At 46.1% G+C, this 23,083-nt stretch overlaps 1 protein-coding gene across 9 annotated transcripts in view; it reads left to right on the top strand.

Moving 5' to 3' along the window:
• The window catches only part of robo1 (roundabout, axon guidance receptor, homolog 1 (Drosophila)), a 640,973-nt gene that overhangs the window by 330,835 nt on the left and 287,055 nt on the right, over positions 1-23,083 (top strand). For all 9 annotated transcript variants that reach the window (XM_073044789.1, XM_073044790.1, XM_073044788.1 and 6 more), the window contains one exon: positions 12,984-13,310. In XM_073044789.1, coding sequence (XP_072900890.1) covers positions 12,984-13,310 — 327 coding nt within the window. The remainder of the gene's footprint in view (positions 1-12,983; positions 13,311-23,083) is intronic.

The following is a 23,083-nucleotide window of genomic DNA, read 5'->3' as shown; positions in this document are numbered from 1 at the left end:
TGAAAAGCAGGGATTTGTCCCATGTGCTCTGAGCCAATATTCATCCCACACCGAACATCAATCAAAGCAGATGATCCTATCAACCACACGGTGCTGTTTGTGGGATCTTCCTGTGCCCCAATGAGGAGAGGCTGGAGAGACTAGGCTTGGAGCAGAGGAGTTTAAGCGGGGACGTGACTGAGCTGTATAAATTTAGAAGGGATATGGAGAGGGTAGACTGGAGAAAATTTCACCAAAGCTGGAGTATATACAATTTGATCACATGGATTTAAGGTAAAGTGTAAGATACTTAGAGAGAACTGACAGCGGTGACTACCCAGGCCACACTGCCAGAGAGAGTGGTGCAGACACAGTCACTGACAGCGTTTAAGGAGCGTCCAGATGATCACTGAATTGTCCAGGCATTTAGTACTGTGTAAATGTCTTAGGTCCATGTACCTAGGTGCCTAAGAGCTTTGCACAGTATTGCAGTAATTTTATGTATTGTCCTGTACTGCTGCCATGAAAAAAAAACAAATTTCATGGTATACAGTATGTGAGTGATGATGATAAAGCTGATTCTGATATGGGTCTCTATTGTGGACTGCAGCAAGAGGTGAATCACAGTTGGGAAAAGGGGAAGGGAGAGGGGAGGGAGCAGGAAGCACCAGAGAGACATTCTGTAATGATCAATAAATCCCCTCCGCTTCTCCTGGTTTCACCTATCACCCATCACTTTGAACTTCTTCCTCCTCTCCCCCACCTTCTCATCTTCCTTTCCACTCCTGATGAAGGGTCTTGGACTGAAGCATCGACTGTTTATTCTTTTCCACAGAGGCTGCTTAGCCTGCTGAGTTTGGAATCAAATGACTTTGGCTGGGTGTGTCTGGACCAGTACCAACCTCTGCACCTGGCACACCCTCTCTGCCACCTGTCCCACACCCTTCCCGTGGCGCTGTACCTTTGCCATCCCTAATATCCTCTGCTCCCATCAGATTTACAACCTCACTCTCTGCATCACATTGACAAATACAGTACTGCGCCAAAGTCTTATCCACCCTCCCTATATATATGTGCCTAATACTTTTGCACAGTACTTTAGATGCCTGCAGGCCAAATGTTGGAAGTTGAAATTAATATGGGTTGTTAGCACAGGCAGAGTGGGTTGAATGGTGTATGACTTTATTGATAGTACATCTGCTAGTCTTTGTTAAGAGTGTTCGTTGATAGACTTAACCCCTGAAGAAAGTGAAGGTGCTTCAGAAGAATGAGGAAGAACTTCACTGAAACCTACTAAATCTTGGTGTTCACCTGGCGGTGAATCTCACCTGGTCCCTCAACATCAGCTCCATAGCAAAGAAAGCCCAGCAGTGTCCCTGCTTTCTGCGAAGGCTGAGGAAAGTCCATCTCCCCCCCACCTCCCCCCCCCCCCCATCCTCATCACATTCTACAGGGGTTGTATTGAGAGCATCCTGAGCAGCTGCATCACTGCCTGGTTCGGAAATTTCACCATCTCGGATCGCAAGACCCTGCAGCGGATAGTGAGGTCAGCTGAGAAGATCATCGGGGTCTCTCTTCCTGCCATTACGGACATTTACACTGCACGCTGCATCCACAAAGCAAACAGCATTATGAAGGACCCCCGCACCCCTCATACAATCTCTTCTCCCTCCTGCCGTCTGGGAAAAGGCACCGAAGCATTTGGGCTCTCACGACCAGACTATGTAACAATTTCTTCCCCCAAGCTATCAGACTCCTCAATACCCAGAGCCTGGACTGACACCTTACTGCCCTATTGTCCTGTTTATTATTTATTGTAATGCCTGCAGTGTTTTGTGCACTTTATGCAGTCCTGGGTAAGTCTGTAGTCTAGTGTAGTTTTTTTCTGTGTTGTTTTTTACATAGTTCAGTCTAGTTTTTGTACTGTGTCATGTAACACCATGGTCCTGAAAAACGTTGTCTCATTTTTACTATGTGCTGTACCAGCAGTTATGGTCGAAATGACAATAAAAAGTGACTTGACTTGAAGATAGACTTGACTTGACTTGACTAGATAGAGTGGATGTGGAGAGGATGTTTCCTATAGTGGGGAGTCTAGGACCAGAGGACACAGATAGAGTGGATGTGGAGAGGGTGTTTCTTATAGTGGGGAGTCTAGGACCAGAGGACACAGATAGAGTGGATGTGGAGAGGGTGTTTCTTATAGTGGGGAGTCTAGGACCAGAGGACACAGCCTCAGAATAGAGGGATGTTTCTTTAGAATGGAGCTGGAGGGGAATTTCTTTAGCCAGAGGCTGGTGAATCTGGGAAATTCGTTGCACAGACACCTGTGGTGGCCAAGTCATTGGGTATATTTAAAGGGGTGGTTGATAAGTTCTTGATTTTTCAGGGTGTCAGAGGTTACAGGCAGAAAGCAGGAGAATGGGGTTGAGAGGGAATATAAATCAGCCATGATTGAATGACAGAACAGACCAGGTGGTCTGAATGGCCGAATTCTAATCCTGTGTCTTATGCTCTTAGGACACTTGAAAGCTATTGCCTTTCCTGTAAAATGCCTTGGAGGTGCAGAGAGACGTTTAAAATGAGATATCAAAATGCAGGTACTTCGTCCTGTAATGCCACACTCCCACTTAAATGCTGTGACCCAAAAATTGTCTTTTGATGTTTCTCGTGCAATCTGAGGGTACCGTGCTTACAGAGAGCAAACCAAGATTCCAACAGCCTTATGCATGGAGAAGAGAAAGCATCTTCTCATTTCCGCTCCATCAGTCTATTGCCAAATATTTTTATTAAGTCTAAATAGTACTTGATTTTCCTATCCTCAGTAAACAGATGTTGCTGTTCATTATCTTTTGTGGTTTTGCCACTGGAATGCGGAAGTGAGTTACAAATAAGCAATTGAATTTATTAATTTGAAGGGAATTTATCCCAAGTTATTTCTAAGGAGATGTGGAGAATCATGGCCAAAGTCTTTATAAAAGTCTGTTTTAAAGAGGAGAGAAGTTTGGGTTTCACACAACTGAAGATATCGCAACCAAGAGTAAAGTGATTAAAAGTGGGAAAGTAGGTATATAAGGTGATGAAAGGCATTGATCGTGTGGATAGCAGTCTTTTTCCCAGGGCTGAAATGGCTAATACCAGGGGGCATAGTTTTAAGGTGCTTGTAAATAGGTACCGAGGGGATGTCAGGGGTAAGTTCTTCTCACAGGGTGGTGGGTGTGTGGTTTGCACTCCCAGCGGTAGTGGTGGAAGTGGATACGACAGGGTCTTTTAAGAGCCTCTTAGATAGGTACATGGAGCTCAGAAAAATAAAGGGCTATGCGCTAGGGAAATTCTAGTCAGTTTCTAGAGTAGGTTATGTGGTCGGCACAAAATTGTGGGTCAAAGGGCCTGTGCTGTAAGTTTCTATGTACTAAGTTCTATGGTCTATTCAGAGGCAGGAAGATCTGCGGTCAAGAAGATGCCGTTCTGCGGTCTCCATCATGGTCATCGCTCACCCTTAGTTGTTGTTTATGTTCATAGCTGTTGGATTCTAATATATTTGAGCCAAAATTCTTTAGAAGGTCAAGCAAGAGGCATAAAACTTTATGTTCATTTTATTAAGCACAAGGAGAACAAAGAGAATTGGAAACATACAGTTGCAGGAGTCAAGAAGCTAAGAACAAAGAACAGAAAAAGACTGCAAGGCAGCGTGTGCAGTCCTCCTTATACCATAGATAAGAAACGTTCCGTTCAAATTGATAGATAAGAGTTAACCAATCAGATAGACTCTATTCAAATAATACAATACCGGAGAAGCAGAATCAAACAACTGTAACCACTAGGAGGTACGTTGAACAATTGCATATACGTACTGTGACCACTAGGAAACCTACTAAACAGCTTCATGCATATAAAGAGTTCTAAAAATACTATCAAGCATAGGTTGTTACACTGCAAAGAAAAAATAGTTATACATTAGGCAATACCTTATCTCCCACCTAGGTAGCCTCCTTCCTGCCGACATGAACATCCAACTCACTGACCTCCGTTGATAACCCTGCCCCCCACCCTTACCCCCATCCCTATCTATTATTTTAGTCTGGTTCTCTTTCTCTCTCTTTTTTCCCCCCTCACTATAATCTCTCCCCCCAGCCCTACCTTTCTTTCTCTTTTATTTCCCATAATTCTCCACCTTCCCCCAGCCCATTTCCCTCCAGCCTATCACTTTCCAGCTCTCTACTTTATCCCTTCCCCCCACTTCTTATCCCCCCTCGACCATCCCATGTTACTTCACTCCTGATGAAGGGTTTCGGCCCGAAACGTCGTTATTACCTCCTCCCATAGATGCTGTCTGGCCTGCTGAGTTCTGCCAGCATTTTGTGTTTTTTAGTTATACATTAGGGTTAGCCTGATCCAATAAAGGAATGGTTTGCAGAACAGAGAGGGGAGTCAGAGGTTAGGTTAGGGTTTAGGGACAGGGATGTGGTAGAATTTGAGGTCAGGATGGAGTCTCGGCCCCCATTCTATACCAGTAACGTGGATGTGCAGTAAAGGACATTTGTGATCAGATGTTGGGCCAGCAGACCAGCAAGGAAAATGGATGGTGATTTTCCCAGGGTCAGTGAGTCACCAGTTGATTCTGTGATTGGACTTCCATGCAAGCAGGAGAAACACAAGCCATTGATTGCCTTGCTACATGAATTGGCTACACTGGAGTTCAAGGCTTAGTATTCAGTATCCACATCCAGTTTCCTCACTCATCATCATCGGTGAGTACTGGGTCAATACTGAAGATCGAGGCCCAAAGGATGATTAGACTCCTGAAGTTGAGACTTGATGACAGGAGTCTTGAATCTGCGACTTTAGAAGTCCACTGGGGAAGTCAAAGGCCAGATGTCTGCTGGAGGGTGGAGGACAAAGCCAGCCTGCCCTGGGACTGGAGGACTGACAGTCTGGGTGGGAGAGAGGAATGGGGCTTTTTGCTATTCTCTTGTTGCTGCTTGGGTAGTTCTGTGACATGATGGACATGGTATGTTGGTGATGGAATGTGAGGTGACACTTGTGCATTGCCTCCAGCACGTCCTTTCGGTGGGTGTTCCTGTGTACATACATGTGTGAAATAAATGAAGCAATGTAACTCCGGGGTTTGTAGGAATAAGCAGCAAGTGAAAGACCCGTCCCCACTGGTATTGTACCCCAGTGTCATACAGTGACAGACCCGTCCCCACTGGTATTGTACCTCGGCGTTATACAGTGACAGACCCGTCCCCACCGGTACTGTACCCCAGTGTCATACAGCGACAGACCTGTCCCCACCGGTACCGTACCCCGGTGTTATACAGTGACAGACCCGTCCCCACCGGTACTGTACCCCGGTGTTATACAGTGACAGACCCGTCCCCACCGGTACTGTACCCCGGTGTTATACAGTGACAGACCCGTCCCCACTGGTACTGTACCCCAGTGTCATACAGCGACAGACCTGTCCCCACCGGTACCGTACCCCGGTGTTATACAGTGACAGACCCGTCCCCACCGGTACTGTACCCCGGTGTTATACAGTGACAGACCCGTCCCCACCGGTACTGTACCCCGGTGTTATACAGTGACAGACCCGTCCCCACCGGTACTGTACCCTGGTGTTATACAGTGACAGTCCTGTCCCCACCGGTACTGTACCCCGGTGTTACACAGTGACAGACCCGTCCCCACCGGTACTGTACCCCGGTGTTATACAGTGACAGACCCGTCCCCACCGGTACCGTACCCCGGTGTTACACAGTGACAGACCCGTCCCCACCGGTACCGTACCCCGGTGTTACACAGTGACAGACCCGTCCCCACCGGTACTGTACCCCGGTGTTATACAGTGACAGACCCGTCCCCACCGGTACCGTACCCCGGCGTTATACAGTGACAGACACGTCCCCACCGGTACCGTACCCCGGTGTTATACAGCGACAGACCCGTCCCCACCGGTACCGTACCCCGGTGTTATACAGTGACAGACCCGTCCCCACCGGTACTGTACCCCGGTGTTACACAGTGACAGACCCGTCCCCACCGGTACCGTACCCCTGTGTTATACAGTGACAGACCCGTCCCCACCGGTACTGTACCCCTGTGTTATACAGTGACAGACCCGTCCCCACCGGTACCGTACCCCTGTGTTATACAGTGACAGACCCGTCCCCACCGGTACCGTACCCCGGTGTTATACAGTGACAGACCCGTCCCCACCGGTACCGTACCCCGGAGTTATACAGTGATAGACCCGTCCCCACCGGTACCGTACCCTGGTGTTATACAGTGACAGACCTGTCCCCACCGGTACCGTACCCCGGTGTTATACAGTGACAGACCCGTCCCCACCGGTACCGTACCCCGGTGTTATACAGTGACAGACCCGTCCCCACCGGTACCGTACCCTGGTGTTATACAGTGACAAACCCATCCCCACCGGTACCGTACCCCGGTGTTATACAGTGACAGACCCGTCCCCACCGGTACCGTACCCCGGTGTTATACAGTGACAGACCCATCCCCACCGGTACCGTACCCCGGTGTTATACAGTGACAGACCCGTCCCCACCGGTACCGTACCCCGGTGTTATACAGCGACAGACCGTCCCCACCGGTACCGTACCCCAGTGTCATACAGCGACAGACCCATCCCCACCGGTACCGTACCCCCGTGCTATACAGCGACAGACCTGTCCCCACCGGTACCGTACCCCGGTGTCATACAGCGACAGACCCATCCCCACCGGTACCGTACCCCCGTGCTATACAGTGACAGACCCGTTACCAGCTATACATAAATGTAAAAAAAACTCTAAGTGCTGAAACTTGAATTTTAAAAAACAATATAGTTTCAGCAGGTCAGACAGCATCTGTGAAGAGAGGAACAAAAGTAACGTTTGAGGTGGTAGACCTGCTGATTTTTCCTCTGTGATTTTGATTGCAGTACGTGTGGGTGTTGTAGCTAGGCAGGGATGTGATGTAAGTGCTTTTGTAGCTCTGCAGCCATCACAATGGGAATTAGCCAGGCTTTGAAAATGTGCTGATATGTTGAGAATCACAATTACTCATCATTTGTCTTGGTCGCTCTATGAATTGCCAAATTTGAGGAGAAATTGTAAACAGACAGTCAAATTCTGCCTTGTTGAACATAGAATTTTACAGTTCAGTACAGGCCCTTCAGGCCGTGATATTGTGCCAAACATTTAACCTGCTCCATGATCAATCTAACCCTTCCCTCCCACATAGCCCTCCATTTTCTATTATCCATCTGCCTAACTAAGACAGGGCATTGTTTGTAAAAATCTTACCTCTGACATTCCCCCCTATACTTTCATCCAGTCACCTTAAAATTATGCCCCTGTGTATTAGACATTCCTATCCTTGGAAAATGTCTCTGACTGTCCACTCAATATGTGCCTCTTATCATCTTGTATACCTCTATCAAGCCACGTCTCACCTTCACTCTAAAGAGAAAAGCCCGAGCTCACTCAACCTATCCTCATAAAACATGCTCTCTAATCCAGGCAGGCTCCTGGTCAATCTCTGCCTCCTCTTTAAAGCTTCCAAGAAATTGTACTACCAAGAAATTCCCCAATGGATTCAACAGACAATAGAAAACAGTAAGTGCTTCAGATAATTTGAGCGCAGCTAGCACCCATTAGCTGATCATATGACCCAGTTGCTATTGTTATTGATTGGTGGTGTCTCAGGTAGATTGGGTCGTAACGTGAGCTTTTGAAACATTGGCCTTCACAAATCAAAGTACTGAATACAGTGGTGACAAATATTGTGTGCAGTTCGAGTCATCTACCTTCAAGAAAATTATCAATAAGATTGAAAGAGAGTTGAGAAAATTTACGAGGATGTTGCGAGGCCTTGAGGTCCTGAGTTACAGGGAAAGGTAGAATAGAGTCGAACTTTGTTCCCTGAACGCAGGAGAATAAGGGTAAGTTTGATAAAGGTATACAAAATTATGAATAGTATTGATAGGTTAAATCTAGGCTTTTTGTCCTGAGGTTGGGTGAGACTAGAACTTCAGGTCACAGGTGAAAGGGTGAAAGTGAAAATATTTAAGGGGGGACTTGAGTGGGAGTGGTGGAGTTCAATTCAATTTCCACATTTAAGAGAACTTTGGATAAGTTCATGTGCGAGGTTATAGAGGACTATGTTCCAGTTGATGGGAATAGCAGAATAATAGGCATGGACTAGATGGGCTGAAGGGCCTCTCTCTGTGCTCTGGTGTTGTATGACTGAGAGGACAAAAAATCTAGTGTCTCCAGAATGCTTTGGACCTTGTGTAGCTTCACTGGAAGTTCAAAAACCAGGGATGTTTACAGATGGTTATACCATCTCGTACTATCTTAATTAACTCTGTGACATTTCTATTTTGTTGTAATCCACTAAATCGAATTGAAGGAAAATGAGACTGACACTGCACTTACTGTAAACTAAACAATGAGCATAATGTATAGAGTATCTGCCAAATCACTCCCAGGCTCTCGGCAACACAGCTCTTCAATTACTGTTAACTCTTTCACAGGCAAGCCTGAATCTGCCTTTCTCACTGGCTCAGATTTAGATTCAGATTCTGTCTTATTTATCACACGTACATCGAACCAAAAACAAACGGGGCATGTAGCCAGGAAGCGCAACATTATTATAGCTCGGGGCATCGGAGTTCAGAGTTCAATTCCAGCACCCTACGTAAGGAGTCTCGCTGTGTCCTCCCCATAGACTGTGTGGGTTTTTCCTGTGTGCCCTGATTTCCTCCTACAGTCCAAACAGGTAGTGGTTAATAGGTTAATTAGGCATTCGACGTTGTACCATGATTAGGTTAGGGATGAATTTAGGGCCGAAGAAGCTGCTCCACGGTGTACCTCAATAAATGAATAAATCAGGTGAAATATCTCATTTGTGTTAACAACTAACGCACCTAAGGGTGTGCTGGGGGCAGCCCCCAAGTGCCGCCACACTTTACGGTGCCGACATAGCGTGTCCACCATGCTCTGCAGGACAACACAGAACACAAGCAACATAACAACAGCAGTAAAACAACCCCCATTCCTCCCTCCCACCCATGCACATACGCAGTCTTCTACCCCCATGTCAGGCTTATTATCACTGACATACGTCATCGAATTTGTTGTTTAGGGGTATCTCGATAGCTTAACATCATTACAGTGCCAGAGACCCGGGTTCAATTCCCACTGCTTTCAGTAAGGAGTTTGTACGTTCTCTCCATGACCGTGTGAGTTTCCTCCAGGTGCTCTGGTTTCCACCCATATTCCAAAGATGTACAGATTATTATGTTAATTGGTCACATGGTGTAATTGGGCAGCACCGGTTTGGTGGACCAGAAGGTTGTTACTGTGCTGTATCTTTAATTAATAAAATAGATAGGTAGTGTGAGATCCAAAATCTACTGAGTTGCAAAGATAAATGGTGATACAGTGAAACAATGAGGTGGCATTCACGGGCCCATGAACTGTTCAGAATCTGATGGTGGAGAGAAGAAGTGTTCCTAAAACATTGAGTGTGTCTTCAGGCTCCTGTGCCTCCTCCCTGATGGTAGCAATGAGAAGAGGGCATGTCCTAGATGGGGGAGGTCCTTAGTAATGGATACCACCATCTTGAGGCACAGCCTCCTGTCATGTCCTCGTCAGTGGAAAAAGGGTTGTACCTGCAACAGGATTGGCTGGGTCTACAACTGTCTGCAGCTCCTTGTGATCCTGTGCGTTGGGGCCTCCGTAACGGGCAGTAATTCAGCCAGTCAGAGTGCTCTCCATTGGTACATCTGTAGAAATCTGTTGAGTTTCCGTTGAAGATATTGATTCCTTGTCAACAGTGATGCTGCTCCTCTGTATGTTCTCCTACGTCTGAGGTTCATCAGAGACCCAAAAGGGCCTGCAGAACAAGAGGAAGCCTTTGGCTTTTTACTTTCAAACCCAAACTCAAGCCCACTCTCTTCCCCCACTCCTGTGACCACCGATGTGCTGTTTTTATTATTAATTCCTATGCTAGCATTTAATTTTTGGACATGGCAAGCATTTTCCAATAGCGGGACAGTCTAGGCCCAGAGGGCACAATGTCAGATTAGAACGACATCCCTTTAGTAAGAGGGTGGTGAATCTGTGGAACTCCTTGCCACAGACGGCTGTGAAGCCCAAGTTATCGGGTGTATTTAAAACAGAGACTGATAAGTAAAGACATCAAAGATGATGGGGAGAAGCCAAGAGAATGGAGTTGAAAGGGCAAATAAATTAGCCATCATTGAATGGGTGAGCAGACTCAATGGGCTGAATGGCCTAATTCTATTCCTCTGTCAAATAGTCTTATGGTCTACTGCTTCGAACTGGAAGATTGCTAGGCCATCTATGAAAATGGTTAACTCTTGTCTTCTTTAGGAATTGGTCTTGAGTCATAGACAGGCTTGGAGGGGGTTTAAAGTGATTCGGGCAGCTTCTCCCATCAGTCACTGGCATAATGGTCATTATTACCGAGTCTGGCTTTTATTTCAATCTTTATTTACATTTAAATTTCACAGCAGCTGCTGTGTTGGGAATTGAATTGATTGGTCCAGGCCTCTGGATTACTAATCCAGTAACATCAGTGCCATGCCACGCGGTCGTAGTCTCCAGTGGATTTATGAATGACAGGAATTTCCCTGAATTTATCCCTGTTTTGCCTGTATGTGGGGCTCAGTGAGTGAGGGCTGAAGTCCAGGGACAACTTGTGAACCTCCTCTGGACCCGCTCCAGGACCAGCACATCTTTCTTTAGATATGGGGACCAAAGATATGATGGCTATACCTTAATGAAAACCTCATTTATTGTCTTTCTTTTTTTTTGTCTTTCACTCTTTCTCTCTCTCTTTCTCCCTCTCTCCCTCTCTCTCCCCTTCTTTCTCTCCCTCTCCCCCTCTCTCCCCCTTACCCCTCTTCCTCCCTTCTTCCCCCCTCTTCCCCCTCTCTTCCCCCTCTCTTCCCCCTCTCTTCCCCCTCTCTTCCCCCCTCTCTTCCCCCCTCTCTCCCCCCTCTCTCCCCCCCTCTCTCCCCCCTCTCTCCCCCCTCTCTCCCCCCTCTCTCCCCCCTCTCTCCCCCCTCTCTCCCCCCTCTCTCCCCCCCTCTCTTCCCCCCTCTCCCCCTCCCCCTCTCTCTCCCTCCATCCTTCCTCTCTTTCTTCCTCCAGGGTTGAAATGTCTAGAAGGTGAGAGGGTTGAAGGGGAATGTGAGGGGTAAGTTTTTTTACCCAGAGAATCATGGATGCCTGGAACATGCTGCCCGGTATGGTGGTAGAGGCAAATACATTAGAAACTTATAAGAGATGTGTGGATAGGCAGATTGATGTAAGGAAGAGGGAGAGATATGAGCATTGTGTAGGAAGGAGGAATTAGTGTTTGGATGTTTCTGATTTGCTTTTTAACTGGTTTGGCATGACATTGTGGGCCAATTGGCCTGTATCTGTGTTCCTGTTCTCTCTCTCTCTCTCTCTTTCTCCCTCAATCTTTCTCCTTCAATCTCTTTTTCTCAATCTCTCTTTTTCTCCCCATGATTAGTACATTTGTAGCTGACTCTAAAATAGTTGTTCTAATGGACAGTGAAGAAGGTTAAGTGAAGATTACAGTGGGATCTTGATCAACTGGACCAGAGCACTGAAGGACAGCAGATGCAGCCTGATTCTGGTGAAAGCTTCCAGTCAATAGTGGAGATTCTGACTGCCGTCCAGCAACAAGTGCGCTACCATGTTATCATCATTTTGCTTTTAGTGTAACCTTGGTGGGCACCCATTTCCTACACTGACCATGCTTCGCCAGTTGTAAGATGTTATGAGGTGGCAAATGGGCATTATTATACAACCCTGTTCTAGTGAAGGGTCTTAGCTTGATATGTCGCCTCTTTATTCCTGTCCATCGATGCTGAGCTCCTGCAGTATTTTGTGTGTCTGACTCTGGAGTGAGTGGTTGTGAAGCACTCCCACCCTCAGAGGTGCAAGTGTAACAAGAAGAGAAGGAACAAGGAGCAGGAGAAGGCCACATGGCCTGTCAAATCTCCCTTTGCCATTCAATGTGATCATAGCTGTCCACCCCAGATCTCATCATTAGTAATAATCTTTCAAGAATCACCAAATTCTGGAATGGTTCTGAAGGACTGGAAAATGTCACTCCACGTTCTAAGGGATAGAGGCAGAAGAAAGGAAATTGTAGACCAGTTAGCCTGGCTTCAGTGACTGGGAAGGTACTGGAGACCATTATTAACAATGAGATTTCAGGGAACTGGGAGGCACATGATAAAATAGGCTATATTTCCTTCAGGGGAAATCTCGCCTGACAAATATGTTGGAATTCTTTAAGGAAATAACTGCCACGAAAGACAAAGGAGAGTCAGTGGCTGTTTATTTGAATTTTCAGGTCTTTGACAAGGTGCTGCACATGAAGCTGCTTAACAAGATGGTATTACAAGAAAGGTACTAGGATGGATAAGGCAGTGGCTGATTGGCAGGAGGCACAGAATGGGATTAAAGGGGGTTTTGGGTTTTCTGACTAGCTGCCGATGACTAGTGGTGTTCCACGGGGGTCTGTGTTGGGACTGATTCTTTTCACATTATATGTCAATGATTCGGATAATGAAATTGATGGCTTAGTTGCAAAGTTTGCAGATGATATAAAGATAGGTGGAGGGGCAGGTACAGTTGAGACGAGGTATAGGTGGAATTGTGTGGAGGGCAGTTGACATTCTACAGCAGTGAGATGGGAAACAAAAATCAAATTCCAGTTTCTGGTTCGGAATGCTGTTGTTCGTCTCAGTTGTTTACATGATTTTTTTTCCTTCTCTTGTGCATCGTGTTGGTCTTTAAATATTTTTTAATTGAGTTCTTTTGGATTTCCTGCTTTGTGGCTACCTGTGAGCAAACAAATCTCAAGGTTGTATAATATATACATTCTTTGATAATAAAGGAATGTTGAACCTTGAATCTAATCGTTTTTGTTCCCGTCTCGCCCAGGATCCCGACTCCGCCAGGAGGACTTCCCGCCCCGCATCGCAGAACACCCCTCCGACCTGATCGTCTCCAAGGGGGAGCCGGCCACGCTGAACTGCAAGGCGGAGGGGAAGCCGAGCCCCACCATCGAGTGGTACAAGGATGGGGAGCGGGTGGAGACGGACAAGGACGACTCCCGCTCCCACCGCATGCTGCTGCCCAGCGGCTCCCTGTTCTTCCTGCGCATCGTCCACGGGCGCCGGAGCAAGCCGGACGAGGGCAGCTACGTCTGCGTGGCCAGGAACTACCTGGGGGAGGCCGTCAGCCACAATGCCTCGCTGGAGGTGGCAAGTAAGTAGATGATGGTTCTTCTTCATGGACACTTGATAATCCATGTTGTCATTGTTGCTTCACTGTGGGTCATTTGAATTGCTTTGGTGTGAGATTTGGGCCTCCATTGTGGCTTGTGTTGTCCATGTCCCAGTGAGACCAATGACTGCTTAATGGAAGTAACAACTCTTAATGGATGCTATCATTGGGAGAATTGACCTCTGTACATGGATGGGGTGCTGGTGAAATTCCACCTTCTGTTAGTACGATGTTTGGTGATGATTTTTCACTGTGGCCACCTAGCTGTTGCTGGTCACTGAATGACGGAGGTGACCAAGCCAGTTTCATGTCTTAGTGTGTGAGACATTTGCTTCTGGAGTTGGCATGTGTGCTGAAAGGACTCTTGTCAAAGCTTGGCGCTGGCTGTCTGGAGGGAAAGTACGAGCGGTCTGGAGAGAAAGTGGTCTGAGTTTGTGAGGGAAAATCACTTGTAAGCCAGCCAGTCAGCTTGAGGGTGTGTTTCTTATAAACTGTTCAAATGGAAGCATCGAGTCTTCTTGCGACAGTCTGGTTGGCATCTCCTCACTCTCATTTCACTTGGGATTTGGTAACTGTTGGCTGTTGAACCAGTTTTGTGTGCGGTTAGAAGATGGAAAAGCAGACTTGCTGGTTTTGATCCAAAAGATGTTCCTGTGTGATTGGAGTAATTTGTGCGTCTTTTGTTATTCTTGATAATGGATCTGATTTTAATTCAAGCAAAGTATGTTCTAAATGTGATATTCTTTCCACTGATTATGCTGGGTAAAAAGAGATGATTCACCCTGGCTCAGAACTGTATGATCTGTTACATTACATGTTATACAATGGCTATGAGGGGTGATTCACTTGGGATAGTCCTTGCGTGTGACAGTGTGGGGAGTACAACACTGAAAGGGAAATGTTTCTCCTTCCTGATATTATCTGGATCTGCCACATTCCAGGGAATAAAGTCCTAGACTACTCAACCTGTCCTGTAACTTGGACCTCCAAGTCTGGGCAAATTCCTGGGAAAAAAATCTTTTCTGCACTCTTTCCAGTTCAGTAACATCTTTCCTGTAACAGGGCAACCAAAAGTACGCACGAAATGTAGGCAGATGGTGTAGTATCAGTGACAATTTTGGTTTCTTGCTGTAAGGAAAGTCCAAATTTCAAATTAAATTTATTATCAAAGTACGGATATGTCCCCACATACAACCCTGAGGTTTATTTTCTTGCAGGTATTCACAGTAGAACAAAGAGAGTCAATGAAAAACTACACACACTGACCAACAGCCAATAGGCAAAAGAAGACAAACTGTGCAAATACAAAAAGAAAACAAATAATAATAATAAATAAGTAAAGACTGTACATAATACTGAGAACATAAGTCGTAGATTCGTTGAAAACGAGTCCATAGGTTTTGGAATTATTTCAGAGTTGAGGTGAGTGAAGCTGGTTTTGGAGCTGAGGGATAATAACTGTTCCTGAATTTGATAATGTGGGACCTGAGGTTCCTGTATAGGTACAGTAAGTGCAAGCAGGCATTTCCCACTAAAGTTGGATGGGACTGCAGTCAAAAGACAGGGGTTAAGGGTGAAAGGGGAATAGGAGGGGAAACTTCTTCACTCAGAAGATTGTGCGAGTGTGGAATGAGCTGCCAGCATGCGGTGAATGCAAGCTTGATTTTCTTCTTCGGCTGTCCATCGATTTTCGATGATGAATGAGGCTTGGGCAAGGTTGTATGGAAGACCTGCAGTTGCCCATGCAGCAAGTCTCCCCTCTCCACGCCACTGATGTTGTCCAAGGGAAGGGCATTAGGACCCATACAGCTTGGCACCGGTGTCGTCGCAGAGCAAAGTGTGGTTAAGTGCCTTGCTCGAGGACACAACACGCTGCCTCAGCTAAGGCTCGAACTAGCGACCTTCAGTTCACTAGACCAACGTTTTAACCACTTGGCCAAGCTCGATTTTAACATTTAAGAGAAGCTTGGATAGGAGTATGGTTGGTAGTGATATGGAAGGCTGAGGTTGATAGGAGTAGGCAGTTTAAAAGGCTCAGCATGGACTAGATGGGCTGAAGGACCTGTTTCTGTGCTGTATTTTTATATCACTCTACCTCCTTCCTGATGGTAGCAAGGAGAAGAGAGCGTGGCCTGCATGGGAGTGGGTGGTTTCCTCTTTTGTGTGCTTTGTAAATGTGCTTAGCGATGGGGAGGGCTTTTCCTGTGATGGACTAGGCAGCATCCATCACTTTCTATGCATCCATTTTCACTCATGATGAAGCCCAGTCTAGAACTGAGGGGCATAATTCCACAGTCAGGGTTTTTCTGTTTATCAAGAACAAAAGAAGGAATTTATTCCCTCAGAGAGTTTTGAATTAAGTCTGAGACGAATATTTGGACTCCAGGGATCAGGGGAGAGAGGCAGGAAACGGGGACAAGTGTTTCATTTGTGTTCTGATCTCTTGTCTGGGTGGAAAGTTCAGCTTGGGACCCTTTGTGTTTGGAGAGTTGATATCGTAGGTTAGAATGGAATGTGGACTCCAATGAACGCTATGATAGAAGCCACTTAAGGCTAGCTTTAGCAATTTTAAATCCTCATGCAAACCTCAAACTAATTCATGCCTCAGACTATACTTGATTTAAATGTCATAGAGTACTAGAGCAAAGTAACAAGCCCTTTGGCTCATCTAATCCATGCCAAGCTATCACTCTGCCTTGTCCCATTGACTTGCACTGGGACCATAGCCCTCCATTCCCCTCCCATCCATGTATCTATCCAAATTTCTCTTCCATGTTGAAATTGAACCCACGCTGACCACTTGCACTGGCAGCCTGTTCACACTCTCACCACCCCTTGAGTGAAGAAGTTCTCCTCATATTCCCCTTCCATATTTCATCTTTCACCCTTAACCCACGACCTCTAGTTAGTCTCACCCAGCCTCAGTGGAAATGCTGTTAAAAGAATGCTTGGATCTGCAGTTTCTGTTCATCAACCTCCTGTTTGCAGAGTTATCCAGACCAAGAGACGTGAATCTGTTGGGGTTTCTATTGTATCCGATACAGCCTCTTCAACATTGGTGAGGCCCAACATAAACTGGGGACTGCTTTACTGAGCATCTCTGCTCCATCTGCCAAGAGGGGAATTTCTTGGTGGCCAATCACTTTAATTTCTTTCCCCATTCCCGTTTTGATATGTCAGTCCCTGGCCTCCTTTTTTGCCACAATGAGGACACTCAGAGTAGAGGAACAACACCTCATATTGTGTCTGGGTAGCCTCCAAACTGGTGGCATGACGGAAATTCTCCTTCCACTATTTTTTTGATTGCCCTTCTATTTCTCACTTCTCTTCACCTTCCCCCGGGTCCCCTCCTTCCCTTTCTCTTATGGTCTACTCTCCAATCCTAGCAGATTCCCTCTTCCACCCATCACTTCCCAGCTTCTTACATCATCCCCCACTCCCTCACCCACCTAGCTTCATCGATCACCTTCTAGCTTGTCCCGATGAAGCGTCTCATCCTGAAACATCGACTGTGTGTTTGTTTCCATAGATATTACCCGAACTGCCGAGTTCTACCAGCAACTGTGTGTGTTTCTCTGGATTTCCAGCATCTGCAGAATCTCTTGTGTTTATGAAAGGGGTTTGTTTCCATTCCTGAGGAGGATTAGTAACTTAGAATGTGCGAGCTTAAATGATTAAACTGTGCCCGATTTGTTGAAAGATTGACACTCTCCACCGCTTGCTTTCAAACAAAATCCTTAATATAACACCTTTCATGACCTGAAGAGATTCCCCCAAAGTTCCACGCTGCTGGTGAAGAGTAATCACCGTTATAGAGCTGGAGATTCAGCAGACAAACAGTGTACAACAAGATTCCACAGGCAGGAATGAAATAACATTCAACGTCACCCGCTCTGGTGATTCTGGTCAAAAGTTCAAAGTAAATTTATTATCAAAGTACGTATATGCATGGAGGGGAGGGTGGTTTAAACTGGGGTTGAAGGGGGATGGGAACCAGAGAGCCAGAACAGATAGTGGAGTGGTTGTGGAAAAGGATGTTAAGCCTTCATACAAGGTATGGAATCAAAAGATTGAGCATGATGGGACTAATGTTCTAAGCTGCATATATTTCAATTCAAGAAGTAACATAGGAAAGGCGGATGAGCTGAGGGCATGGATCAGCCTGTGGATTTATGACATTGCAGCCATTAATGAGATGGTGTGGGACAGGCTGACCGGCAGCTCGATGTCCCGGGATTCCGTTGTTTTAGACGTGATAGAACGGGAGAGATTAAAGGGGGAGGGGTGGCAGAGAGATTATAGGGGGAGGGGTGGCATTACTAGTCAGGGAAAATGTCACGGCAGTGCTCAATCAGAACAGACTGGAGAACTTGTTTAGTGAAGCGTTGTGGGTGGAAATGAGAAATAAGAAAGGCAAGACCACTTTTAATTTTAAAAAGTTTTAATTTAGAGATACATTGCGGAATAGGTTCTCCCAGTCCTTTGAGCCACATTACCCAACAATCCCCGATAAACTGGATTTGACCCTAATCTAATCACAGAACACAAAACAGTCTAGTACAGGTACAGGCCCTTTGGCCTGCAATGTTGTGCTGAACCAGCTAAAACCACCCAAACACTCATCCTTCCTACCTACACAATGTCCATATCCCTCCATCTTCCTCATGTTCATGTGCCTACCTAAACGTCTCTTAAAAGACAAAAAATGTATTTACCTCAACCACCATACCAGGCTGCAGCTTCCAGGCATCCATCACTTTGTGAAGAACTAACTCTCATAACCCCCTTGAACCTACCCCCCTCACCTTCAATGCATGCCCTCGGGTATTAGGCATTTCTACTGTGGGAAAACAAGATCCTCCCTGTCTACTCTATGCTCTATCAGATCTCCCCTCATCGTTTGCTGCTTCAGAAAAAAAAAACAACCCAAGTTTGTTCAGTCTCTCGTGAAAGTACTTGCCACCTAAACCAGGCAGCATCCTGGTAAGCATCTTCTGCACCCTCTGCATCCTTCCTATAGTGGAGCGACCAGAACGGGACAAATTACAATGTCCAATCAACCTAGTGACCGGTACATCTCTGGACTGTGGGAGGAGCTGGAGCACCTGGGGGAAACCCATGCAATCCACATAGAGGGTATAAAGAAACTCCTTTCAGAGAATACCAGAACTGACCTCTGAACTCTGATGCCCTGAGCTATAATAGCATTGCACTAGCCGCTACAATACCATGGTGGCGGTATTCCGCTCCACTATCAGATTTCTGAATGGTGCATAAACCCATGAACACTTCATCATTATTTTATTCTCTTTTTGCACCACTTATTTAGTTTTTATATATGTCTTATTATAACTTACAGTGATTTTTAATAAATTGCACTGTACTGCTGCCGCAAAGTAACAAATTTCATGACACTATGGAGAGGGTACAGAGGAGACTTACCAGGATGTTGCCTGGATTGGAGAACAAGTCATATGAAGCAAGGTTAGCAGAGCTGGGACTTTTCTCTTTGGAGCATAGAAGAATGAGAGGGGACTCGATAGAGGTCTACAAGATTATGAGAGGCATAGATAGGATGGATAGTCAGTACCTGTTTCCCAGGGCACCAATAGCAAACACCAGAGAGCATATGTACAAAATTAAGGGAGGGAAGTTTAGGGGAGATATCAGGAGTAAGTTTTTTACACAGAGGGTTGTGAGTGCCTGGAATGACTTGCCAGGGATGGTGGTGGAGGCTAAAACATTAGGGGTATTTAAGAGCCTCTTGGACAGGCACATGGTTGGAAGAAAAATGGAGGGTTATGGGGTAGTGTGGGTTTAGTACTTTTTTTAAGGATTATATGGGTTGGCACAACATGGAGGGCTGAAGGGCCTGTACTGTGCTGTAGTGTTCTATGGTTCTATGAATGTAAGTGGCAATAAACTTGATTCCTGTTCTGAATGAAAAGACCTACAGTATCTGTTCTTGAATCTGGTGGTTTAGGACTGTAGGCTTCTGTGCCTCCTGCCCAATGGTGGTGGTTGTGGTGGTTGTCGGTCCTGTGCAATGATGGTAAAAGCTGTACGGTAGAGGTTTAAAGTGCAAAAGCCATTGCACTGGAACAGTTCCACTTTCTAGATCTCTAAAGTCCAGGTCCAGTTGTACGAACAAGCCTCAAAACTGGGGTCTTCCTTGATTGAAGTGGATGACCATGACATTTTCTGTGCCTTCGGTCTCCATGGAACCACCTGTAGATCTCAGCCGCCCAGTCCAGTCATCGCATGCTGGGACAGGCATATCCCTATCTCACCAGGGTATGAGGCTGCAGGCTTTCCATACATAGATTAGCCCGGCAGTCAAAGCGAGTACCGGGATGTGGCGCTGTCGCATGTGATCAGCTACTTGGAGCCACAGGTGAGAGAGCTGAGTGTCCGGTGGGGACCGAGGTTGAGTGAGCTGCCCCGGAATGGGCACAACGAGCCCCCCACCAGAGGTGCTTCCCATAGACGCCCCATAGACTCCGAAGGCAGCTGCAAGAAGATGGCATGGCCCAGACCGTGGGGAACGTTGACGATCGATTCAGTAGCCAGATAACCTCCTGATGTGCATGCCTTTGGGATGTGGGACAAAACAAGAGCACACAGGGTTATTACCCATATGGTCACAGGGAGAACGTAACAAACTCCACACAAACATTACCCAAGGTCACGATTGAACGTGGTTCTCTGGTGTTGTGACTTCCAAAAGCCGACCTGCTGGAAGATGATGAGTCTCTGCAGGAAACATGGAGCTGAAGTAGCACCAAACCTGGGTTTGAAAGCTCATTGGCCGCTCGCGGGGAGAAAAGGCCCGCTCGACGTGGTGAGTTTCACATTGATAGTTTTGCCTAGAACTCCCCAACAGCACTCTGATCCCCAGCAGGATAGAAGTGAAAACTAGATACAGTGTTCCATCACTTTTCCTATCTTGAGGCACAACCATTTGTGCTAATTTGACAGATTTTTAACAGGTTACGCAACTAATTCCACTATAGCTGTTAATATGCCAACAGCAATGGTTCTTGTAAAGAGCATATTTTAAATTACCTCAAGAGGGCAAGACTTAACTGGGGCACTAACATATGACAGTTATTTAATATCTGAATTGTGCTTGGGGCTAGGTATACTGCTATCAGAAGCTGACTTGTGCCCATAAGCTTCTTCCTCACAATATAAGCCACCTAGTCATCTCCTTGGCAATTGAGACCCAAGAGATTCTGCAGATGCTGGAAATCTCAATCACCAAATGCTGGAATTTCCAGCATTCTCTTTTATCATACATTCACAGCCGCTGGTGTGTTCTGTCTGTCACAGTTCCAAACTTTCTGTCCATAGCCATCATCTGTTAACTCAGCAGTAAAAGGAGGTATCCTGTCACGTGGCCAACTTGGTTACACCAATCAATGGCACTCCCTTCCCTCTGTAAACAAAACCACACCGTTTTTCATACCTGACTAAATCTGCTTCTCTCTCCACAGATGCTGTGTGACCTACAGTGATCTTCCAGTGTTTCCTGTTTTTAGTTCAGTGTTCCAGCATCTGCTGCATTTTGCTTTTTTGTCCCATCTACATTTCTCAGTACTGTGAACCATCTTGCCTCTGGAACTGAGTTGCTGTGGTTACAACTCCCATTCCAGCTTAAAAGAATTTACAGTCAGTGTCCTCTTTACAGGGTAGAGGAGTGGAACTCGGTGTGGCCTTCTGCCGCAGTAGCACGTTCTATTCAAGGTTTGATGTGTTATGTATTCAGAGGAACACCACTGCTGTAACGCCTGGTTATTTTTGCCTTCCTGTCAGGTTGAACTGGACTGCACATTCTCCTCTAACCTTCCTCATTAACAAGGTATTTTTGCCCACAGAACTGCTGCTCACTGAGTGTTATTTTGTTTTCACACCATTCTCAGAGAGGCAGGGCTTTCCAGCCTTTTTTTTAATGCCTTGGGACCACTACCATTAACGCGCGGTCTGTGGACCCCAGGCTGGCTGCTCATTCGATGTTTTTTGGTATTCAATACCATTCTCTGTAAACTCCAGAGACAGTTTTGTGTGAAAATCCCAGGAGATCAGCAATTTCTGAGATACTCAAACCACCCTGTCAGGCACCAACAATCATTCCACAGTCAAAGCCACTTGGATCACATTTCTTCCCCATTCTGATGTTTGGTCTGAACAACATCTGAACTTCTTGACCATGTCTACATGTTTTTATGCATTGAGTTGTTACCATGTAATTGGCTGAGTTGATATCTGTATTATAGCTAATAAAGTGGTCACTGAGGGCATATCTGTAATTTAGTCATTTTATGTCTTTGCACTGTATTCCTGCTGCAAAACAACAAATTTCACATCATATAAGTCAGTGATAATAAATTTGAGACACAGAACAATACAGCATAGATACAGGCCCTTCGGCCCAACTAATCTATGCTGACCATGCTGCCCATCCAGCTATTCCCATTTTCCAATTATTGTGATGTACCGCTAAGCTAAAAAAGTTCCCGCTGCCAGGATGTGGACTGAATAAGCAGACTATGAGGTGGCTGTCCCTCTGGTTTGCATTTAGCCTCCACATGGCAATGAAACGGACAGACATGACAGTGTGGGCCTGAGAGCATATCAAAGCAGCGGGGCCTGAGGTTTGTTCGGTCTGAGCGCTGGGCCAGATTGAAAGGTCAGGGTGATCTCAACACTGAACATAGACTGTGGCTTGCAGCTAAAGCGCTCCTGGATCAGCTGCGGCGATGATTGGCTTCACGGCTGGGACTCACTTTCACGAGCTTCAGTGGTTTGCATGATTCGCTTTTTGTTCCCTGCATGTTGCATGCCTGGCTGTCTTTTTTTAATGGGTTCTATTGGGTTTCTTTGTTTTGTGGCTGCCTATAAGGAGATGAATTTCAAGGTTGTACATAGTATACATACCTTGATAATGAATGTACTGTGACTTTGAATGGGAAGGAGAATCAAAATGGCTGGCATTCGGGAATTCCAGACAACCACGGTGGATGGAGCAAAGGTGCCACTAGCCTCCTCACCATCGAGGGCATCTTCAGTAAACAATGCCTCAAGAAGGCAGCATCCATTGTTAAAGGCCCTCACCATCCAGGACATGCCTTGTTATTACAACCATCAGGAAGAAGGTATAGGAGCCTGAAGACACACACAATATTTTAGAAACAGTTTCTAAAATCCACCATCAGATTTCTGAACGATCCGTGAGTCCACTTTTGGACTCTTTTTGCACTACTTACTTATTTTTATCTGCCTTACTGTAACTTCTAGTTTTTTAGGGTTTGCAGTGTGCTGGGCCACTACACAGCAAATTCCACAAGGTGTATCAGTGATAACAAATCTGATTCAGATTGTTGTTGTACCCCGAGAGACTTCGCAGCTCCGGAGACTGTGGGGAGAAACCTGTCGTAGGCAGATTCAAGGGACCCGTTGATGAGGTGTGTTACTTTGATATGCTGACCTCTCACCCCTCCACTGCCCTCTTGTTTTCTCTCACTGTGCTCCAGGGGTTGATGAGGGGAACCTTGCTTCTGCAGTGGGCACCAGAAGGAAATACACTCAGAGACCACTGAATTAGGTACATATTAGAGAGGGTGCAGGGGAGAAGAGGAGAATTAGGTATGTACCTAATAGAGTGGCCACTGAGTCTTTGTTCATGGTCTTCTTCTGCTATCTATTTCAAGGTTTGATGTTCTTCTGCACACCACGCTGTTGTTACACGTGGCTAT

Source organism: Hemitrygon akajei, chromosome 5 (assembly GCF_048418815.1).
Source record: "Hemitrygon akajei chromosome 5, sHemAka1.3, whole genome shotgun sequence".
NCBI classification, from domain to species: Eukaryota; Metazoa; Chordata; class Chondrichthyes; order Myliobatiformes; family Dasyatidae; genus Hemitrygon; species Hemitrygon akajei.
This window is presented reverse-complemented; position numbering and strand designations above follow the sequence as displayed.